Genomic DNA, 19,766 nt, shown 5'->3' with positions numbered 1-19,766 from the left:
GTTCATAAGAAATTGGCTCACTGTGTTATATAGCTGTGGTTAAAAAAAGGGCAAAATACAAAACAACTAGGGGTGCACGATAAATATCGGCCGATAATTAATGCGCATCTCGTCAGCAAAGCCGGTTCTCTAATCAGCGGTAAATTCCATCAGGTGTGTGATTTCACATAGAGCAGCTTTCACTACACAGAGCCATTGTTAACTGACAAGCTGCGCAAATCCACGCTGATAATGAACGTGGATTTGCATGGAAATTCCATGCACCTGATGGAATTTACCGCTGATTAGATAACCAGCTTTACTGACGAGATGCGCATTAATTATCGGCCGATATTTATCTTGCACCCCTAAAAACAACTGGAGAATTATGATTTTTTTTTTTTTTATCAAGAACTGATGGCAGCAATTTTGTAATCATTAAATTTGTTCCTACTGTATTGTCACTGTGTGTGTTTGTCTTATACAGCAAAAATAATAAGTTCAGCTCATATGTCTCAGTTGCTAAGTGCAATCTTTGGGCCTCTACTACACCTCATCATAGCTGTGTTTAATTAGAATGTTTTATTGGCCAAGTATGCATACATACAAGGAATTTATTGTGGCATTTGGAATGCCTTCATACTATTAACACATGCAAACATATAAATGGTTTATATTTATTATAAATTACAAATGCACATTATATATATCATGATATATAATATTAATAAACATTAATACACTACTGGTAACAATGTATAATTTTTTTTGATGTTTTTGAAAGTGTCTTATGCTCACTAAGGCTGCATCTATAAGATAAAAAAGACAGTAAAAACAGACATAATGTAAACTCTTTTCTATTGAGTTCCATTACAAATTAAAATCAAAATAAATTCTTATTGAATTCTGAAGGTTCAAGTGACACCAAAGACTGAAGTAATGGCTGCTGAAAATTCAACTTCTCCAACACAGGAATGAATTGTATGTATTAAAATGCAGCTTTGGTGAGCACAAGAGACTTTTTTCAAAAACATTGCAAAAATCTTACTTATTCTAAACCTTTGACCACTACCGTATACATACACATAATTGCAAATATTACAGAGCACTGCACAGTGCCCTTACAATCCATTAATTTAGCGTAGTCTCTAAAGAGTGTATTAAGCATGAACACTACCCTTGGTTTGGCTCTTGGTTTGAGCTGCTCAAGTTTCTTGGCTGCTGCTTCGATTGAGGCCGCAGCTCCCAATAACTCAGTTTCAGCGATCACAGTAGGATCCTCAGGGTCGACCCACTCAGTGCCTAAAAACACAATACACACACTTAACTGACGTTTGGCAAGGCCTGGAATCAATACAGGGCGGCATGCTGCAATAACTGAATGTGTGTCAGGTGAATAAAAAATAAATGGTGTTTTTTAAAACAAAGCAAGCCAGAGACGAATTAATTTAGTCACAGTGCTGAACAAAATTGAAATACCACAAAATAAGACACAAATGTGGTTAAATAAGAAAATGTTCTAAATGAAGACCGGAAAGATGGAATTATTTTAGAATACCCAAGACGTGTCACTGGTATGGTTTTGAATGGGGGAAAATGCAACACTCAATATGGCCAATCTATCGAACAAAGTCTCAGCAAAAGAGCCAATCGCTCCATTAGAAGCGTCCAGGTTGCTATAGAAACAGTCATCGTTCTGAGACTGTGCATACGCACTGGCTGGAATAGCCTAAAAAATAAGCTTTATTTAACGCTATTTGAGCAAAATAACATTTATGATACAGTTGTTGTCAGATTTCACTGGTGATTTTAAATATGAAATTTAAACGTAAGCTTGGGGAACAATTTTGGAGAATCTGATGTTTCCCCATTCAAAGAGATCGGAGCTGCATTTGCATGCCTGAGAGGCATTTCAAAGATGACCGCTGAGTGACATGACTTGCCTTAAAGGGACTTTGATGGTACTCACCCTCATCTTAAGCGAGACAGGAAAAAAATTGGAAACTTTACTCAGCACAGTAAGTCCAAAGTATCCCCAAAGTACACAGAGTGAACATGTTTGTGTCTTAATGAAAGTGTTACAGTATATCCCTTACCTTTCATTGCCTCTGCTGTTTGAATCAGTTCAGTGACGGCTGCAGCAACCTTTTTAGAGAACATCGCCAATTTCTGTTTCTGGTCACCTGTTGGCTTCTGTAAGACCTGAAATAAATATAAGCCATAAATAGTTCTGGTTAAAACCAATCCTGAACGAAAGCACCATGCAGATTCATTGTGTGTGTAAATGACTGTGTTTGTACCTGCAGGACATGTTCTAAGAGCTCTATATATCCATTGGTACAGTCAGTGCCATATAACAGAGCTCTGCTCCGGACCTCTTCACTCACTTCCTCATGATACGCCGCTTGCTGAGGGGCAGATATTAGAGTCCGTTATGTGCACCAAAAACACATTTGATAATCCAGCCATGATGAAGCATAGAGGGACACAGGCAGAAGACACTGTATGCACACACCTTGCATGTGGTCAGCATATCGGTTATGACCTTGCGGCTGAGGTTTGCTGTGGCGATGACATCTTCCTGTCTGGCAGAATTTCCTGCTGCCACAGCTTTGGCGGTGGCTGTGGTGATGCCCTTCGTCATGCGAATGAACTCTTCGGGAGTGGTTGATTTCTCAGGGGCTTCTTTAGACTGAAACACCTGATGAAGACACAATCGTTCATTTAAATTAAAAACTTTAGGTCAGTTTAAAGAATTGATAATTAACATGATAAAAAATTATGCGCTTACACTCTTTTCATGTGTTTTCAACTTACTGTGAGTTCCTGTTTGATGCACTCGATAGTGGCTTCCAGAGCTCTGGTTCCTCTTGAAGCCTCATCCTCCACTGCCTTCACCGTTTTCAGTAAGGATGTTACATTAGTTACCATAACCTGAACACACAGACGTAAGGCATACATTTACATTTCACATCCGAGAATACCACTCCCAGCGTCATCATTAGTTTAACTTTTACAGAAGAACATTTGATGGCAAAGTTCACTACTGCAAACATGTCTGCCTTTGGAAACCAGCAATTTAAAGACAACTTATTTTCTCCTATCTTCTCAATTTATAAAGACATATGTTGTTTTCACTGACTGAAATAAAGCCGAAATAAAAATGAAATTTAATTATTCAAATATTAAATGAAAATTAGAAATGTTTTCTTGGCAACTTAATTTTTAAAACTACAACTGAATAAAATTTTATATATGCACCAGTAACCGCCTCTCTCTCTAGATATTTATATAAACAAATTTCTATAATTTAAACTAAAATGAAAATGAAACTGCAAATATAAAAAATAAAAGCCAAAATATCAATAAATATTTAAAACAGCACATAAACAATACTAAAATAACACTGATCTAAGGTCAAACTGGTAAAACCACAATTTTTTTGAATACTAAAAATTAATGAATCCAAACTCATGCAGAACTATACCACCATTAATAGAGCATGTAGTTCATTTTATCGCACAATGTTTGGGACTGAGAATGCAATGGGAATGAAAGTAGCTGATGGAGAAGAAAACATTATTTTTCTTATTAATAATTAATCTGATTAATGGCACACACTGGAATGAGCTTCTCACCAGAACACTTTTACTCATATCTGAGTTAGGAGACATTTCCATCCGTGCAGCCAGATTTCTGAAGGACAGCTGGGAGATTACAGTTTCAGAGACAGATTTATAACAGCTAATTGTCTAGATAGAGTGTTTCTTACCAAGTTCTGTCCTCTTGAGGTATGACAGAAAATGTGGAAAAGAGAGAATAATATTTATGTTATGCAGAAGAGTTTTTGACAGTTGTACCTTGGCCGCACTCTTGAGCTGGAACATGGAGGGGTCATCTGCTGCTTTTCCTGCTGCACACTTGGTGGCACTAATGAGCTCAGCTAAAGCTTTAGCAACATCCTTCACTGCGTTGATCAGCACCACCTACAAGGAGATGAATGACAATAACACATGTGCATTCCAGAGAGATGACTTCCAAGCGGCTGCTGGTAAATCGCTGTGTTTGACGTCTCATCTGTCCTCATCACTTTCTCCATGGCTCTCACCTGTGTTTCTGGGTCATCCGGGCCTATGCTGGCTGCTCCCAGTTTCACTACATCTGTAAGTTGTGTGATGGTCTTGGCAGAAGACTGGGCGGCCTGGGCCAGCTTCTCTTGACTTGATGCTGCACCTGAAACAAGGTTCTTAGTGTCCTCCACCAGTGCTTTGGCGGTCTTCAGAATATTCTCCCTAAAAACAATTAAAGTCAATTGTAGCATTCTGGGGTCATATTTATTTTTTTTACTGTAAAATTGTATATTTGACAGCTTTTTCTCTGGTAACCAATCTCCTGTGCTGTTTCATGTGTATTGTATCACTCCCTGGTCTCTTTTTTGATCCAACAAATTAAGCATACAAATGTAAATCTGAGCTGTTTCAACTGAAATAATCTTGCACTGACTGATCTTAAAACATGCCAGTGCCTTTGTTTTGTCTTAAGACGAACACCAGTAATGCTTTTTTCTTAGGCATGTTTATAAAAATTACTTAAATGTCCTAATTTGAACTATGGCTTAATCCTGGTTTAGGCTAAGCACTGTCTATGAAACCGGGCCCAAATAAATTCAATATATAAAGTAAGCGAATGAAACAGAAGTTCAATACAATATAAACATATAAATTAAGTAAAAATAGAAATTTAATATAAAAGTCAGTATATAAAAATAAGAAATTCTATATAAAAATGGATTCTATATTTAATCATTTGATAAGCAGGTTAGACATCAGGCACATGCAGTGGGGGTGCAAAGGGGGCTCAAGCCCCTGCCCTTTTCCAAAATTAACCAAAACTGCCCCTTTCTGAACAGTTATCAACAATAATATTGTGGTCAATACTGTGTGTACAAAATCAAGCTCAAATTTTACTGGACAATGTGAAGTGGGACGGTATTTTACGCTTGTGGTATTTTATTTATAAATCAGTTGAGAACTACGTAGCCATTGTCTTTTTTTTTTTTTTTTTTTTTGTTAACAAACCTGAAACTCCTATAGTAGAAGTTGTCTCATTAATTGGAAGTAGTGTTTAATTTACTCCTGTTTACATACTGCATATTGATATACTGTTAACCATTTGATAAAACTATCATTGTTGATTAAATGAAGCCCAAGTGCCACCAACAGGCCTATTATGTGAAGTGTAAGCAGTTCAAGTTTAAGAACAAGTGAAGGGCTTTATTTTTATAATTATGCATACACAATTTTGGTAACAATTTAGTATAGGGACCAATTCTCACTATAAACAAGTTTGCATGCCTATTATTAATATACTGGCTGTTTATTAGTACTTATAAAGCACATATTCTGCTTATTCTACATCCCTAATCCTACCCAATAACTAAACATAACAACAACCTTATTAACTATTAATAAGCAGCAAATTAGGAGTTTGAGGCAAAAGTCATAGTTAATGGAATTGGGAGAATTGAGAGAATTGGATCTTAAAATAAAGTGTGACCATCATTTTACAATAGTAATTTTTTAAATTTGAATTACTCCATATAAGTTCCCCTTTATTAAATTTAAGCCCCTGTCCCCGAGGAAATCCTGGGACTTGTTATAACTGCAAAAAATAAACTCCTTCAGGATAACACAAGACTACCGTTTAGCTTTATTTTGCAATGACTGATAAAGATGCACCGAAATTTCAGCCATCTAAAAATTTCAGATGAAAAACGAAGGAAATTCTAAAATGGAAAAGACAAGACAAAAATAAAATAAAACAAATAAAAATAAAATGAAATACAATAAAAATATATAATTAAATAAAAAAACTCAAAATTCAGATTCTTTTTTGGCCCAATGTATCTCAAATGTTTGATTTTCACAATAATTTTTATTTTAGGGCTTCACCATTGACTGCAAACTGTAAATTAACCTTACACTGTACCTGTGATCAGCGAAGGAGTCTGAATCAGTCTCAGCATTGAGTGTGCCAGCAGAAGCAAACATGATGGTGGTGTCCAGGTCAGCGATGATGCCTGATACAGCACTGCCAGCAGTGATACAGGCTTGAGTGCCCTTATTACCAGCTTGCAATGCCGAAAGCACCATAGACACCTATAGAAAACAAACTCGCATTAAAAATAATACAAATAAAAAATAAAATAAAATCACTTCTACTATATGCAGATATTAACAATTCAACAGAAAACTCAATGAACTCTTAGAAAGGAAGCTGTGCAAAAAGCATATGATTTGGCTTTGTATTCTGTGTTTTAATACCTTCTCTGTGACAGCACGTGCGCACTCAATAAGTTCTCTCTTTGTGAACGAGTCAGATGGACTGATCTGCAGTGCTCCAGCCTTCTGAACAAGCACAATACAGCCGTGCCCCAGTTCCTGCACTCGTGTCTTTATCTGGAAACCGATCTACAATCACCAACAAACACAACGGTCAGCATGCATGTGTGTGAGAGAAATACAGAGTGTGACTATGCATGTGTATGTCGGTCACCTCCTCTGGTTCAGCAGTACTAGCAGCCAGACGTCCCTGAACTGCAAGCTGCCTGTAGTCTGCAGTGACCTGAGAAGCCAAACTGCCCAGATCCTCTGGAGCACTCACTGATTTAGTGATCTGAAGGGATACGGTGATATTAGACACAAAGGCCATGTATAAATCTTTATGATATAAAGAAATAAATGAAACATTAAGTGTAGAAAATTATGATTGCTTACCATCTCCTGTGCACTGACAGCAATAGCTTTGGAGTATCTCACCATAGTGGTCTGATATTCTACAAATGAACCTTCTGGTTCTGGTGGGGTACCTTCACCTAACTACAGAATGACAAGACCATTTAAATGTGTCACATGGCTGTTTATCATTTAAAACACTTAAAATGTCAATTATTTTCAATTTAATGCAATTACAATGTGTATTAAGGCAGTATTAATGCAACAGTATGTGGGTTATTACCTTGCCCATGGCATCAGCAATCAAATCCACCATGCCACTGACCATGCCAACTTCACTAGCAGCTTCATTCAGGGTCAGCAAGAGATCATCAACAGCTTCCCTCATCAACTGTGCAGCTTCTGCTATGGCTTCATGGGTATGAGCCGCCTGAAGACAAATGAGTTAATAAATTTGCTAAAAGATTGAAATTTTCTATGAAGAAAAACTATTTGAATGAATGAATGAGAAGTACCTTTGGGTTTCCACCACCTTCTTTGGCAGCGTACAGCATTTGTAGAGCAGACTCAGTGAGAGTCTTGGTCTGATCCAGAAGGTTCATCTGCTGCTGATGATCCAAGATTTTGGAAGCCATGCCCATAGAAGCGGAGACCAGCGGAGTGAAGTAACTGACCAACTGAGAAACCTGAGGGACAGACATAGGCATGAGATAAATATGGCATGCATTACGGTTGAAAAATATATGACAATTAATTTTAGACTGTAAAGGCAATTTTAGTCACCTTATGACCCAACTGGGCTGCTTCTCCTTTTGCTGCTGTGGAAATCGGCTCAATCAGGTGACCCACCTCCTGAACAGATGATGTCAACTGCTCCTGCAAAGCCTGAAATGCACAATAATGGTTAAGGACTTCACTGTAATTTCCTAAATATTGTTAAATAATACTGTTAAATAATTATTGTTAAGTAATAAAAATATTGTTACAGATGTCATTTTATTACTATAGAATTACTAAATACAAACCATATTAAATTAACAGATAAATGTGACATTTATTATAAAGGACATATATAGAGATCAATTTAACAACACAAGTTTTTTATGTTCTGCCAATTAAGTGATAAAAATGATGGCTTTCAGTGTTACTGTAATGTTATGGCTATAATTACTCATTTTATTATCAGAAATAGGAAAATATCCATGCAATACAGGCATCAGTATCAGCGATACTTGCCTTCATTCATAGTGCTTAGTAAAAAGATGGCACTAAAAGAAAATATAATTTGAAAATGTACCATCTTTATGTTATTTCTACATTAATTTGTTAATTTCCCTGAAAAAACATTAAAGAAAATAAGTAGCTACAGTATAAACAAACATTTACCTCAGATGAAACTTCGTCTCTACGAGAAAGATTTTGGCTGACAGCTGCAAGAGAGGCCTGCTCAATATCTCGAATGAATTTATTGATATTATCAATGGCTGAGTCACATTCCTTCTGGCCAGGGGCTTTATCCCTGTAATATCAATCACATAAACTAAAGTTATTGTAAAAAACAAACAAACAAAAAAAAACACATTCATAGTAGATCAATTCTATTCTGCGGGTCTCATACTGTACAAACTACAAAACTGTGTTACCTGATAGCAGTAATGAGGCTCTTGATGGAGTCTGACACGGTGCGTGAATGGCTCGCCAGTAATGACCATGTGGGTGGATCTTTAGGGTTCATAACCAATGATCTAGCTATCTTCAAAAGGTGGGTGGAGCTATCAAGCATGGCGCGTGCTGACTGGATGATTGGCTCCTGTGCAGCAGAACCCTAAAATGTGAGTAGAAAAACATAAATATGAACAACAAGGAGGACATAAACGTAAATAAAAATCCAAAGAAGAAGAACCTCGTACCTCTCTACTTATCTGTGCAGGAACACTAGCAAACTCTGGATTGGAAGCAAATGTGGTCAGATTGTCAACAGCTTCAATGAGCGGCGCGGTGGCAACACGGCATTTCCCACGGTTTTCCTCAGAGAAATCTCCATCCAAAGCCTATGGTGGGAGAGAAGAGGTAAATGGTAGAAAATGATGTAAGAGAACAATCATTTGATGTCACTGGAGGAGCGGATAAAAGTTGGATTCATGTATAAAGATGATTGGTTTAACCTTGATTGTTTTGACCAGGTTGGCTGTGCTGTTGGCCACTTCTTTGGCTGACTGCACAAAGTGTCTTTTAGCCACAGGGTTTGCAGTCTTAGACGAGGCCAATCGGCAAGCATTACACAGCGCTGAGGTGTGCTTAGCAACAATGGTGGCAGCTGAGAGCACCTGCAATATGCATATATTAATATTTTGGCCTTAAAAGTGCAGATGAAGATGTTGTAGAAAGACAAGTTTTGGGCTTACGTCCAAACCCGACATGCCTAATGTCTGACACTACCTGGGAAGGACTACTGTCTGGGTCAACAAGATTTTGGCAAGCCATCTGGATTGCCTGATTAGCACGAGCGAACTGGATAGGATCCACTAAGCCTGGATGTCCAGCTTGGCTGTTGGGGTCAGACACACCCACTAGGTAAGCAGCCTAGAGACACATAAAAAACAAGTATGATTGATACATACATAAAGATGGAGCGTTCAGCGGTAAAAATGTATACTTGTTGTGAACTAATTATGATATTAAAGGGCAGAGTGTGTAGCGTCTTACCTGTCCAGCTGCTTCGGTAAGACCACACAGAGCTTTAGAGGCTCCACCCACACAGTCTCCAAATGCTGGAACATCTCCTGTCTTGCAGTTATGAGAGATCCCGGCCATAGACTCACCGAGAATCTATATATATGTAATATCAGAAAGAGGTGGATAACAGATCAATTATCATCTAATGATATGCATCAACATTTAACTGTATCAACAGGCTAAATGAATATTGCAGTTCAGCATCACAACAGCAGTTTTGCCCATTTAGTATGTGAAATACATACTTGAAATGCTTATACTAAAATCTGCATTATTCACTTTTGTAATAACATACACTACCATTCAAGTGTGGTGTGTGTAAGACTTTTTAATGTTTTTGGGAGGGAAAAAAAAGTATCTTACGCTCACCAAGGCTGCATTTATTTGATCATAAATAAAGTAAAACAGTAATATTTTTGCATATTATTTTTTATTATAGTTTGAAATGTAATTCATTCCTGTGATGGCAAAGCTAAATTTTCACCAGCCATTACTCCAGACTTTAGTGTCACATGATCCTTCAGAAATCATACTAATGGGCTGACCTGTGCTCACATAACATGTAAAATGTTTCTTTGCTTGTAACAGTACTGAATAAACATTTGCAATAAAAATTCTAATAGTATTCCAAGTAAAACCTCCAATAATTGTTATGTTTCTATTACCTTAGAGTTCTCCATGACACTTTCAATGCAGTCAAAGTAGGAGAGATCACTGACTGGCTCATTTGGGTTATCTAGAAGTCCCCTAACAGCCTGTAACCCACAAAAAGAGACAATATACCATTTTTTTCTTCAAATATTAAAAGAAATTACTTAATAGTGTGCACTATATGCACTGTTTGTATATAATACCTCAAGCTCTCTTAAAGCATTGTCACATTCCCTCTGTCCTGGGGCATTCTGGGTACACAGTGTAATCAGCTGATTGATGCTGTCAGTCACCGTTCTGAATAAACACGCAGGAGAGAGAAGGTAAAAATACAGAAACAACAGCATATATAAAACATGCATAAATAAACATTGCGTGAAGTACCTGGCAGCAGCAGCGAGAAGGTTCTTTGCATTGCCTGCTGCAGGGTCCACAGATAAAGACTTGGCAGCCAGCAGCAGCTTACTGGAGGCCATTGAGATGTTCTTCAAATTCCCAACCACTTGCATTTGGTCATCCTTACTTTAAACATCCAAATATGACTTATTATTTCAGGAAAAGGAAGACTTATCCACATTCTCATGTTCAGGCTCCACATATCATACCTGGGTGTGGCCTGCCATCTCAATGCCAGCATCCAGAAACTCATCAAAGTCATCACTGAACTTTCCAGAAGCATCTGCAAGCTGGCTAGTGGTCCCTCTAGAGGCATGGACCACATCACCTGCAGACTGGTTCAGATCGGCTGCAGTCTGGTTCAGGTCACTCTGAGCCTCCTGGAAGGACTTACTGCAGGGAGGGAGCTGCCAAACAAACAAACAAATAAATAAAGTAACAAAACATTCAGCTACCAAACACACATTAGGACATTTAATAATTGCATGCACTATACTGGGGACAGTGAGAGTACATTAAGGGACAGAACAAATTTTCAAGTTATAATATTTGTGAAGCATTTTCATTAATTAACATTAACGTTACACACAATGGGTGATGACAAAAGAAAAAAAAAAATGTCCTTGTTTGTAGCTCACCGTCTCTACCAGCAGTTTTTTGCTGGCTTCTCCGATGCTTTTCAGAGCCATATCAACATCCTTTTGTCCAGGTAGACAGTTCACACACGCATTCAGTGAGTGGGACACAGCTTTTGCGACCTAACACACACACACACACACACATATACATATATATATAAATATATTTAGAAATATTTATATGTACTTTTTTTTTAAAGAAAACTAATACTTCTTTCAGTAATTGATCAATTTGTATTTTTGTAGTAGATTATTTACTACTATTGCTGGCTCCTCAATGATAAATTGTGTGTGGACTTCCTCATTTCTAAGTTAATATTGTGAATAATAAAAAAGAACAAATAAGACATCTTCTCTTCCCCCCTCACCTGAGCTAGCCTCTTCTGTATCTCTGCATCACCAGGAGCAACCAGCGCCTCCTTGGCTTCAGAAATTAATTTAGCTGATCCTTCCATAACCTCGCGAGCAGAATCCAGCATGGCTGCAGCTCCAGCAGGGTCTGATGAGGTGGCAGCAACACCCCTCGCAGCCTGTGCTAATGTCTTAAGAGCCTGGGCAGTTTCACTGGCAGCTACACCTGCAAACACATACAATTCATGGGAGTGTGTGAGAACCAGAATGTATGTTTGTTTGTTTAGCTATATTGTAGGTAACAAATCAGTCCTTGGAGGTTAACTTAATTTGACAAAACCTCTAGAAACATCCTCAAAATATAAATAAAATGAATAATTTTATTTACTTTTTTTTTATTCCAAAAAATGTTAACATTTAGGGCTAGGGTAACTAATTATAATTCGCTTTACATGAAAGAACAGAGCTTCAAGATATCCCCATTCAGCCAAATAAATGTGTTGCATATAAGAGTGGGAGTATTACCTGTGTAATGCTCATTTCCCTGTGCTGCACAGGTAAGCAGCTGGGCCATTGAGGAACCAACAGCCTTAGATGTACCACCCAGATCCTGAGTGCATTTTTCCAACTAAACCACAAAAACGAAATGTCATCAAATGGATGCATAATTCAAAATATCAGTATGTCTATGTTGAAAATATATATTTTTTCCAATTATAAAATAATCATAGTATCATTGATATTAAATGCGTCTGAACTCACTGATTCCCCAGGTAAAGGTTTCAGCTGTCCCTCGGAAGCTGCCATTTTTGCATCGTGGAGTTCATTCTTAAGCGTCTGCACAGCAATAAGGGCAGAGTCGATCTCCATGGGGCCACAAGCCTCATGAGCCTAGATAACACATGACAGGATTTGATTAAGGGATAGTCCAGCCAAAAATGAACATTTAGTCACTTACTCAGCCTCTTGTCAATCCAAACCCTATATGACTTTTTTCTGCTGAGTAACAGAAAATAAGACATTTTGAGGAATGTTGGTAACCAAAAAGTTTCGGTTCACGTTGACTTCAATTGTATTTTTGTCCATACAGTGAAAGTCAATGGGAACTGAAACTGCTTGTTTACCAACATTCCTCAAAATATCTTTTTTTTGTTCCACAAAAGGAAGTCATCAAGGTTTGGAGTAAATGACAATCTTCAATTTTGGATCTTCTACTCATTAAATACATGTGTGGAGAAGACAAAACCAGTACCGTCTGTGCAGCAGTGCGGAGTTCAGCTAGGCAGGTGGCCAGGTTCTTTGCACACTGCCCAAGCTGCATGGCTGCCGCCTGATCCGTCACAGTCGGCACAGACGACTTCGCTGAAGACACCATCTTACTTCCAGGCTGGAAAACAAACATGGAATTAGACATTTTAGAAATCAAAGAGCACTTTTAATGAAGAGTGATGTTATCAGATGAGTGACAGGTGCTCAGCATCAGTGAAAGGATTGATGGTTACCTGAAGAAAGTTCTGACTGGCAATGATGAGGGCAAGTTGGGCACTACCATCCTCTGGCTGACCCTGACTGCCCCTCACTCCCTGCACCAGCTGAGGAATATGGTCAGCTACAGCCTAACGCACATAAACAGAGAATATAAACACACAGTTATAAACACAACAGGAGGACTATCATTACTACCACTTGTTTGGAAATTAAAAAAAAAAAAAAATTTATACAAACCCTGCAGCTTTGAACAAGTTGTTGGTGGGCAGCAGTGTTCTTGTTAGAGGCTGCTGCATTCTGGGATGCCGCAATGGTTTGAGTTGCAGCAGCCGCAGCTTGTTTAGCAGCGTTCTGGAAAAACAAAGCAGACACTCAATGTAGCGTATTCCTTGCATAGATTACACGCAGTCCTGCCTAAATTCAATTATTTTTCTCAATCAAAATCATAAGCAATTCACTGACCTCCAGTCTTGTTATGAGTTTCTTCTTAATGGCGTTTTGTGCAGCTGCGTTTGTGGCCACACGCAGCCCCTCTGCAGCCTCCCGGAGTTTGTGCTGCTGGTCTTCATTTTCAGGGTATGCGGCAGCTCCCTAAACACACACACAGACATGTAACAAGTCTACCGCTTGTTTATTAGATCCCGATTATTAAACAGAGAGATGCTCAAAATAACTTGTGGGAAATGCTTCATTAGTACAAAAATGTCTCAATCTTATAAAATACTCCAGCATTTGTCAGAGCTATGTTTAATATATTTTATTTAACTGGTATAGGACAGTGGTTTTCAACCGGGGCTTGGGGTCGGGCCCACTAGGGGGCCTCCGCAAACTTCCTAGGGGTTTTTGAAACAATAGCAAGTATAAGAACAACAGAACATTGGATATTTAACAACCTTTGCAGCCTCAACCATTCGAGCAGTGGCATCTGCAAGCAGTTTAGCAGCTGCAAGAAGCTTCTTGGAGTTGTTCACATCCACCTCCACCTCAGCATCTGATCTCATGGCATTCACCAGGTCAGAGGTCGCCTGGGCAAGAACCCGTGCCTGTCGTACCATCTCACCTATGGAGAAGAATAGTAAATCTCTACTATTACACAGCATAGAGGAGCTAAGCAAACAAAATGAGTTTGTACTGACAATGGATTGAGTAGGGTTTTTTTTACATTTCCTCTGCAAGGACGCATTACATTTTTAAAAAGTGAAAATAAAGACATTTATAATGATACAAAATAAATACAAATAAATATTCAAAATATCACAGTTTCAGTTTAACATTTAAAAATAAGAAATGTTTCCTGAACACCAGATCAGCATATTAGAATCATTTCTGAAGGATCATGTGACACTGAAGACTGGAGTAACGGCTGCTGAAAATTCAGCTTTGCCATCACATGAATTAATTACATTTTAAAATAAATTAGAACAGAAAACAGTTATTTTAACTTGTAATAATATTTTGCAATAGTACTGTTTTTTACTGTATTTTAATCAAATACATGCAGTCTTGATGAGCATAGGATACTTCTTTAAAAATCATTAAAAAAAAATCTTAGCAACTGCAAACTTTTGAATGCTAGTGTATATGATGCACTCATCTTACCAGCATCGCCCATGCTGCTGAAAATACTCTCTGTAACTGTCATGATGGTGTCCGTGGCCTGGTCGTAGCGTCCAATGGGTTCCCCGCGTGTGGCATAGTTCCTTACGTGTGTGAGTAGGTCACTGAGAGCCTGTGTGACGATACCAGCTGCTGCGCTGACAGCCTTGAGAAGCTCTCCATCACTGGTAGCTGACAGACAGGCCTTCACACAACCTTCCACTGAACGGTCCACCAGCTTCCCTGCTTCAATCAGCTGCTCTTGACACACAGGGGAGCTGATAGTGGGGCTCACAACCTGACACACACAATACACAAAAAAAGGTTATACACCGTTTTTTAAACTATCTTTGAATCAATCTGGATTAAAAACATGTGCATGTGAACTCCACCTTGGCACAGGCCACAAGTTGGGAAGTGGAGAGGGCGCACTGGGTCGCAGCTGCAATAACCCTGTTCTGCAAGACGCTGTCTTCAGAAACCTGTGCCACGTTCTTGGCCTTCAGAACCATCATGGCTGCTGCATTAGCCACAGCTTTAGCTAGGTTCATTAGCACATCCTGAAACACACAAACACATACACTCAGGGCAATAAAAACACAAATGTACATCATGTTCCTTCAAAGACACCTGTGTACCTGGAAGCGCTCGTCCGTTTCATTCTCTCCAATCTGTCTAAGCAAATCTCCACTGGCTTGACCAATGCTGCCGGCTGCGGTCAGAACCGTTTGTCGTGGCTGCATGAGAAAACACAACCACACAATCACTGATTGTCATTTTCCTGTGAAGCTGCTTTGAAACAATCTGTAATGTATAAAGTGCTATATAAATAAAGATGAGTTGTATATAATTTGGGAAAATGAAAAGAATTACAGAAAATGTTCAACACAGTCCATCAAGGTGACAGATAATGATTAATCGTAGCACATTCTTTGCTCGCACCTCTCCTGATGCAGGCTCCACAGCTTTAAGCAGGTCAGATACAGCTCCGGTGAGCGTCCTGGCAGCCTTCATGAGGTCCTGTCCACTGCCCACCTCATCCTCCATCAGAGCCGCCAGCAGCTTCACACCTTTTGACATCTCCGTCAGATTAGAGGAGATGGTGGTGATTGCACAGCCTACCGCTGTATAATCCGTGTCTGTCGGGTCCCCTGGGAGACAGAACAGCAAAACTCAGTCAGATCACTATATTGCAGATGAAGCTTAAAGCTCTTAATTTTAAAAGTCCAGTTGCGGTCTTCTCTTGTATAAACAGTAAAAAATGTATAGTAAGTGTTGTGAAACATCTTACTAATTTAATACATTTTAACAGAGTCAAGGCTTTACCAGCGGTAAGATTCACCACAGAGGCAGTTCCAGCAGTAATAGCATCCACCTGAGAGTGAATATCATGCTTGGACTCATCCATCTTGTTCTGAATCCACATTTTAGAAGCCTGAAAAAAAATTTAATACAAATAAAAGGTCATAAAAATAAAAAGGTAAAAGTAAAAATAAAATAAAATGGTAATAGGTACATGAGAGTCACAAATTGTGTGCAAGATGTGTGCACGTCCTTACTATATCCACATAAAATTCACTTCAAAATTCAAAATAAAATAAAATATTGGTAATGGATACAGGAAAGTAAATGCAAAGTGACGTATGCATTTTCTCACCATATCATTTCCAAGTGGTGGCAGCTCTTCCACCTCCTTTAGGTCTGACTGTGCCTGCTGCACCGCTTGCATACTGGTGTTAATAGTTCCCACAAGAGCCTGCTGGGCTGCACTCTGATCAAGGAGGGCAAAAATGACACATTAATCCACCGAGAGATCTAAACTGTGACAGCTGTAAACCACTGATCAACCTCTATGTGTTATGTAGGGGCTGATACTGATATGCTGCTAGACAACAAGGTGGCCAATGGCCAATATGAGGTCAATTACTGGGCAGAAAATGAACTGCTGATTAAGTGGTCCATGAACATGAGAATTTGTATATGTAGACTCACCAGTGGTGGCATATGTCCAAGATGCATCTGTCCAGTGGTGATCTGTTGTTGTGGAGAGGGCACGGTGCCCATGTTCAGTGTTTCTGGGCCGACAGAACCTGACCTCAAAATCCCAGGAAGTGCCACAGATCCATGCTCTGCCCGTCCAACACGGTTAAACTGCTGCTGCAATATAGTAGATCTGTGAAAGACAGAGAGGAAACGACAAATAAAGATAGAGGGAATGACACAGAAAGGCACAAGTAAAGAGGTTTTTATGTTCGTACTACAAAATTCAGGAGTTATTCAAGAAGAGAAGACGCCTGCATTTATTAATACGGGCTGAGTACTGAACTGAAACAGGTAACCTCAGCTCCATCTAGATAAATAGAGTCTGAGATAAGGTTGCTTTTCCAGCACAATTTTCCTGTAATGCTTTACTGGTCTGATAACAGAAGTATTTCCAAAGATAACATGCAAGAAATTACAAAACCTTGAAAGGAAATATGGTTCTTATCACTGCCGACTCAAAATTTCTTCATGTCTTACTTTTTCGGAGAAACTGATTCCTCTAACATGGTAGCCTCCTCATCTCCCTCTAAACCAAAGCGGTCTTTGCTTTGTTTCTGTAGGGCCAAACAGAAGTGAATAGACACTTTACACAAACTTTCACATAAGGTTTAATCTGGTAACACTGTGCATACTGTTATCTGAACACATGTAATATGAAAATCATTCTTAAGCCAGAAGGATCTCAATTAGGAAAGCACATGAAACAACAAAATGTCTAATATTTCATGAGGGAAAAACAATTAAAGGAGTTAATACTGGCCTTCTTGAGAATGATATCGATGTAACCAGCTATAAGCTGAGATATCTGCTCCCCCTCGGTGGTCTGAACTGAGTAGTAGCTCTCCTGATACTCCCCGAAATCCTGTATATGGGCACAGAGTTATATACAAATACATACATTTACATTTACATACATACACACACAGAAGGTGTACCTGAGCTATTTGAGCGATCTGAAAATCAAACGCAAGTCTGTAAGAATATGTGTGTTATGCAAGTACCAGTGTAAAGCTCTTAGGTGAGGCGGCCCATCTTTTCACTGTAGTAAGTGGCCACTCCTGAACCACATCTTTGGTTTTCTCATCCACTCGCATCACTGATTCTTTGGTTATACCCAGCAGCCTTGGGACCAGCTTATTTTTACTTTTCATTTTTTCCTGAGAAACAAAATCAGTAACACTTTACTTAAATTCCTTATATATATAACACATTATAAACATAGTTTTAATGCATTGATTATGACTTGTAGTGCACCTTATAATGCATGCTGTAATACATTATAATACTTACCTATTCATTGTTACAGTTTTAGTAAGTACAATGAATTAAAAACAAACCGTCACACATTATAATGTAGGGCTGCCTTTTTTGGTCGACTAGTAGTCGTTCATTTTAAGCATTAGTTGACTAATCAGACGTTTATTAATAAACCATTATATCATTATAATGAGCCTTTAATTGCCTACATAGCCTAATAAGCGCTCAAACACAAGCATAAAGCTTTCCACAGTACACCGGCAAAAGTAATGATTATGCATGTGTCAGGGAAAAACAGTAAGGAGACTACATTTTAATAATTTGATAAACTAGTGCTTTCTTTGTTTCCGGTTTAAGAGATGAATTTGGTGACACTGACTCGTCATCTCCACAGTAGTGATGCGCCATGTTTCATACGGAATATATAATCTGTGAATATTTGCTTTCCATTTCAATTGGTTAATTTAAAAGTAGACATTTCCCTACTATAGATATATTTTTAATGTCTGTAAGGCAAAGATACACACAGAGTTCTGTGCTCAAGTTCACAGACTGAGATGGCAGAAAGCGCATCCTGTTGGCCTTCATTATTTTACAAAAGTACGTTTTGTTGTTATTGTGAGAACACACAACAAATTTACTGATTGAAAGATGTATTACTCTTATCTGTATGACCGAAAATGACGGAGTATTTTCGCTTAAACAAGTGAGCGCACCGGCGCCTCCATCTGTCTTGCAGAGAGTACATTACTGTTCAGCTTACACACTCCACACAGACACTTGAATAGCACACATTTCTCTAGGTTAACGTTAGATTGAGCGGCCATGTAAAGTTGCTAATACTTACATATTTCAGATGATAAGCCATATTTAAGGTTGATGGATGGTAGTTGAGTGTTTAGATGTCCTGATTATTATAGACTAGCCATTAATGATCTGTTAGTCATGGACTGCATGACTTCATCTGTGGATTTATTTTTTCTGCGACTAAGCAACTAACAAAATTTTTGTCAACTAAGCCTCTTTTGGCCGACTAACGATTAGTCGACTATTGGGGGCAGCCCTATTATAATGCATTTTTAACTTACAATTATTTATGGAAAGATATAATGCATTACAACATACAGTATGAATACCTTTATTATACATAAAGGCTTTAAGTAGTGTTACCATAAAAAAACACAGTAAGAAAGAAAAAAGAGAGTTCAATTCATTATCTTCAGAACAATAAAACGTTCTACCAATTTTTTCTTTCTTTTTTTTTTACATCTATTCCACATAACATTCTTCCTGTATCCTCTCAGATTCTCTTAAGCTTTTCACCCCTTCTTCTGTTTCAAAATTCTTCTCTCAGAGCTGTCAGCAGATGGATAAAATGAGCTTTGCTGTCCTGTCTGAGTTTAGAGTTGTACAGTCAATCTTTGCCAATCTCTGACAATTTTTCTCATTTTAGCTTTTTGCACAAATGTATTTACCACTAATTTCCAGAAAAAAAACAACAACCTGGAAATAGTTTGAGTTTATGAATACAGAGAATATTTATATTGGTTATATGAGATGAATAAAAGCCAGAACAAAACTAAAATCAGTAACTTATGATCTTTATTTTAGGCACAAGCACATCTGCTCCATCTTAACTTTACAACTCAAGCAGAGATGAACTGTAATCAGTCCATGAGTCATGCAGACCACCACCGGCCAGGAACAGGGGTGGGGGGTGGGGGGGGGGTGTGCATTGAATAGATGGAATAATTCTGGAGGTGGAATTCCTCTCAGATGATGAAAGCTCTCATGAGAACATTGATTGGCAACATGTACACCAAAGAAAATTTCTGGACTTGGGTATGAAAGAAAACTGTCTGTGACCTTGTGACTCGGGACTGCTGATCTCAAAAAC

At 38.5% G+C, this 19,766-nt stretch overlaps 1 protein-coding gene across 2 annotated transcripts in view; it reads right to left on the bottom strand.

Moving 5' to 3' along the window:
* tln2a (talin 2a) overlaps window positions 1-19,766 on the bottom strand; it is a 48,435-nt gene that overhangs the window by 3,638 nt on the left and 25,031 nt on the right. The window contains exons 11-54 of one of the 2 annotated variants that reach the window (XM_042727588.1): window positions 17,614-17,769; window positions 17,373-17,474; window positions 17,090-17,166; window positions 16,562-16,742; window positions 16,227-16,340; window positions 15,896-16,004; window positions 15,512-15,720; window positions 15,208-15,306; window positions 14,962-15,129; window positions 14,573-14,867; window positions 13,867-14,033; window positions 13,436-13,564; window positions 13,211-13,324; window positions 12,988-13,101; window positions 12,738-12,872; window positions 12,248-12,376; window positions 12,011-12,113; window positions 11,503-11,711; window positions 11,135-11,254; window positions 10,706-10,903; window positions 10,485-10,624; window positions 10,304-10,397; window positions 10,115-10,204; window positions 9,420-9,542; window positions 9,153-9,296; window positions 8,879-9,040; window positions 8,624-8,764; window positions 8,357-8,538; window positions 8,100-8,232; window positions 7,497-7,598; window positions 7,229-7,399; window positions 6,997-7,143; window positions 6,756-6,857; window positions 6,535-6,654; window positions 6,303-6,449; window positions 5,968-6,137; window positions 4,088-4,271; window positions 3,840-3,965; window positions 2,797-2,913; window positions 2,495-2,680; window positions 2,280-2,387; window positions 2,076-2,181; window positions 1,949-1,954; window positions 1,157-1,281 (exon numbers count right to left, since the gene is read on the bottom strand). In XM_042727588.1, the coding sequence (XP_042583522.1) occupies window positions 1,157-1,281; window positions 1,949-1,954; window positions 2,076-2,181; window positions 2,280-2,387; window positions 2,495-2,680; window positions 2,797-2,913; window positions 3,840-3,965; window positions 4,088-4,271; window positions 5,968-6,137; window positions 6,303-6,449; window positions 6,535-6,654; window positions 6,756-6,857; window positions 6,997-7,143; window positions 7,229-7,399; window positions 7,497-7,598; window positions 8,100-8,232; window positions 8,357-8,538; window positions 8,624-8,764; window positions 8,879-9,040; window positions 9,153-9,296; window positions 9,420-9,542; window positions 10,115-10,204; window positions 10,304-10,397; window positions 10,485-10,624; window positions 10,706-10,903; window positions 11,135-11,254; window positions 11,503-11,711; window positions 12,011-12,113; window positions 12,248-12,376; window positions 12,738-12,872; window positions 12,988-13,101; window positions 13,211-13,324; window positions 13,436-13,564; window positions 13,867-14,033; window positions 14,573-14,867; window positions 14,962-15,129; window positions 15,208-15,306; window positions 15,512-15,720; window positions 15,896-16,004; window positions 16,227-16,340; window positions 16,562-16,742; window positions 17,090-17,166; window positions 17,373-17,474; window positions 17,614-17,769 (6,054 nt within the window). The remainder of the gene's footprint in view (window positions 1-1,156; window positions 1,282-1,948; window positions 1,955-2,075; window positions 2,182-2,279; window positions 2,388-2,494; window positions 2,681-2,796; window positions 2,914-3,839; window positions 3,966-4,087; window positions 4,272-5,967; window positions 6,138-6,302; window positions 6,450-6,534; window positions 6,655-6,755; window positions 6,858-6,996; window positions 7,144-7,228; window positions 7,400-7,496; window positions 7,599-8,099; window positions 8,233-8,356; window positions 8,539-8,623; window positions 8,765-8,878; window positions 9,041-9,152; window positions 9,297-9,419; window positions 9,543-10,114; window positions 10,205-10,303; window positions 10,398-10,484; window positions 10,625-10,705; window positions 10,904-11,134; window positions 11,255-11,502; window positions 11,712-12,010; window positions 12,114-12,247; window positions 12,377-12,737; window positions 12,873-12,987; window positions 13,102-13,210; window positions 13,325-13,435; window positions 13,565-13,866; window positions 14,034-14,572; window positions 14,868-14,961; window positions 15,130-15,207; window positions 15,307-15,511; window positions 15,721-15,895; window positions 16,005-16,226; window positions 16,341-16,561; window positions 16,743-17,089; window positions 17,167-17,372; window positions 17,475-17,613; window positions 17,770-19,766) is intronic. The other variant, XM_042727589.1, reaches the window with a different exon arrangement.

The sequence above is a fragment of the Cyprinus carpio genome, chromosome B7, assembly GCF_018340385.1.
Source record: "Cyprinus carpio isolate SPL01 chromosome B7, ASM1834038v1, whole genome shotgun sequence".
NCBI lineage: Eukaryota > Metazoa > Chordata > Actinopteri > Cypriniformes > Cyprinidae > Cyprinus > Cyprinus carpio.
The sequence above is the reverse complement of the archived record's forward strand: the minus strand, read 5'-3'. Positions and strand labels throughout refer to the sequence as shown.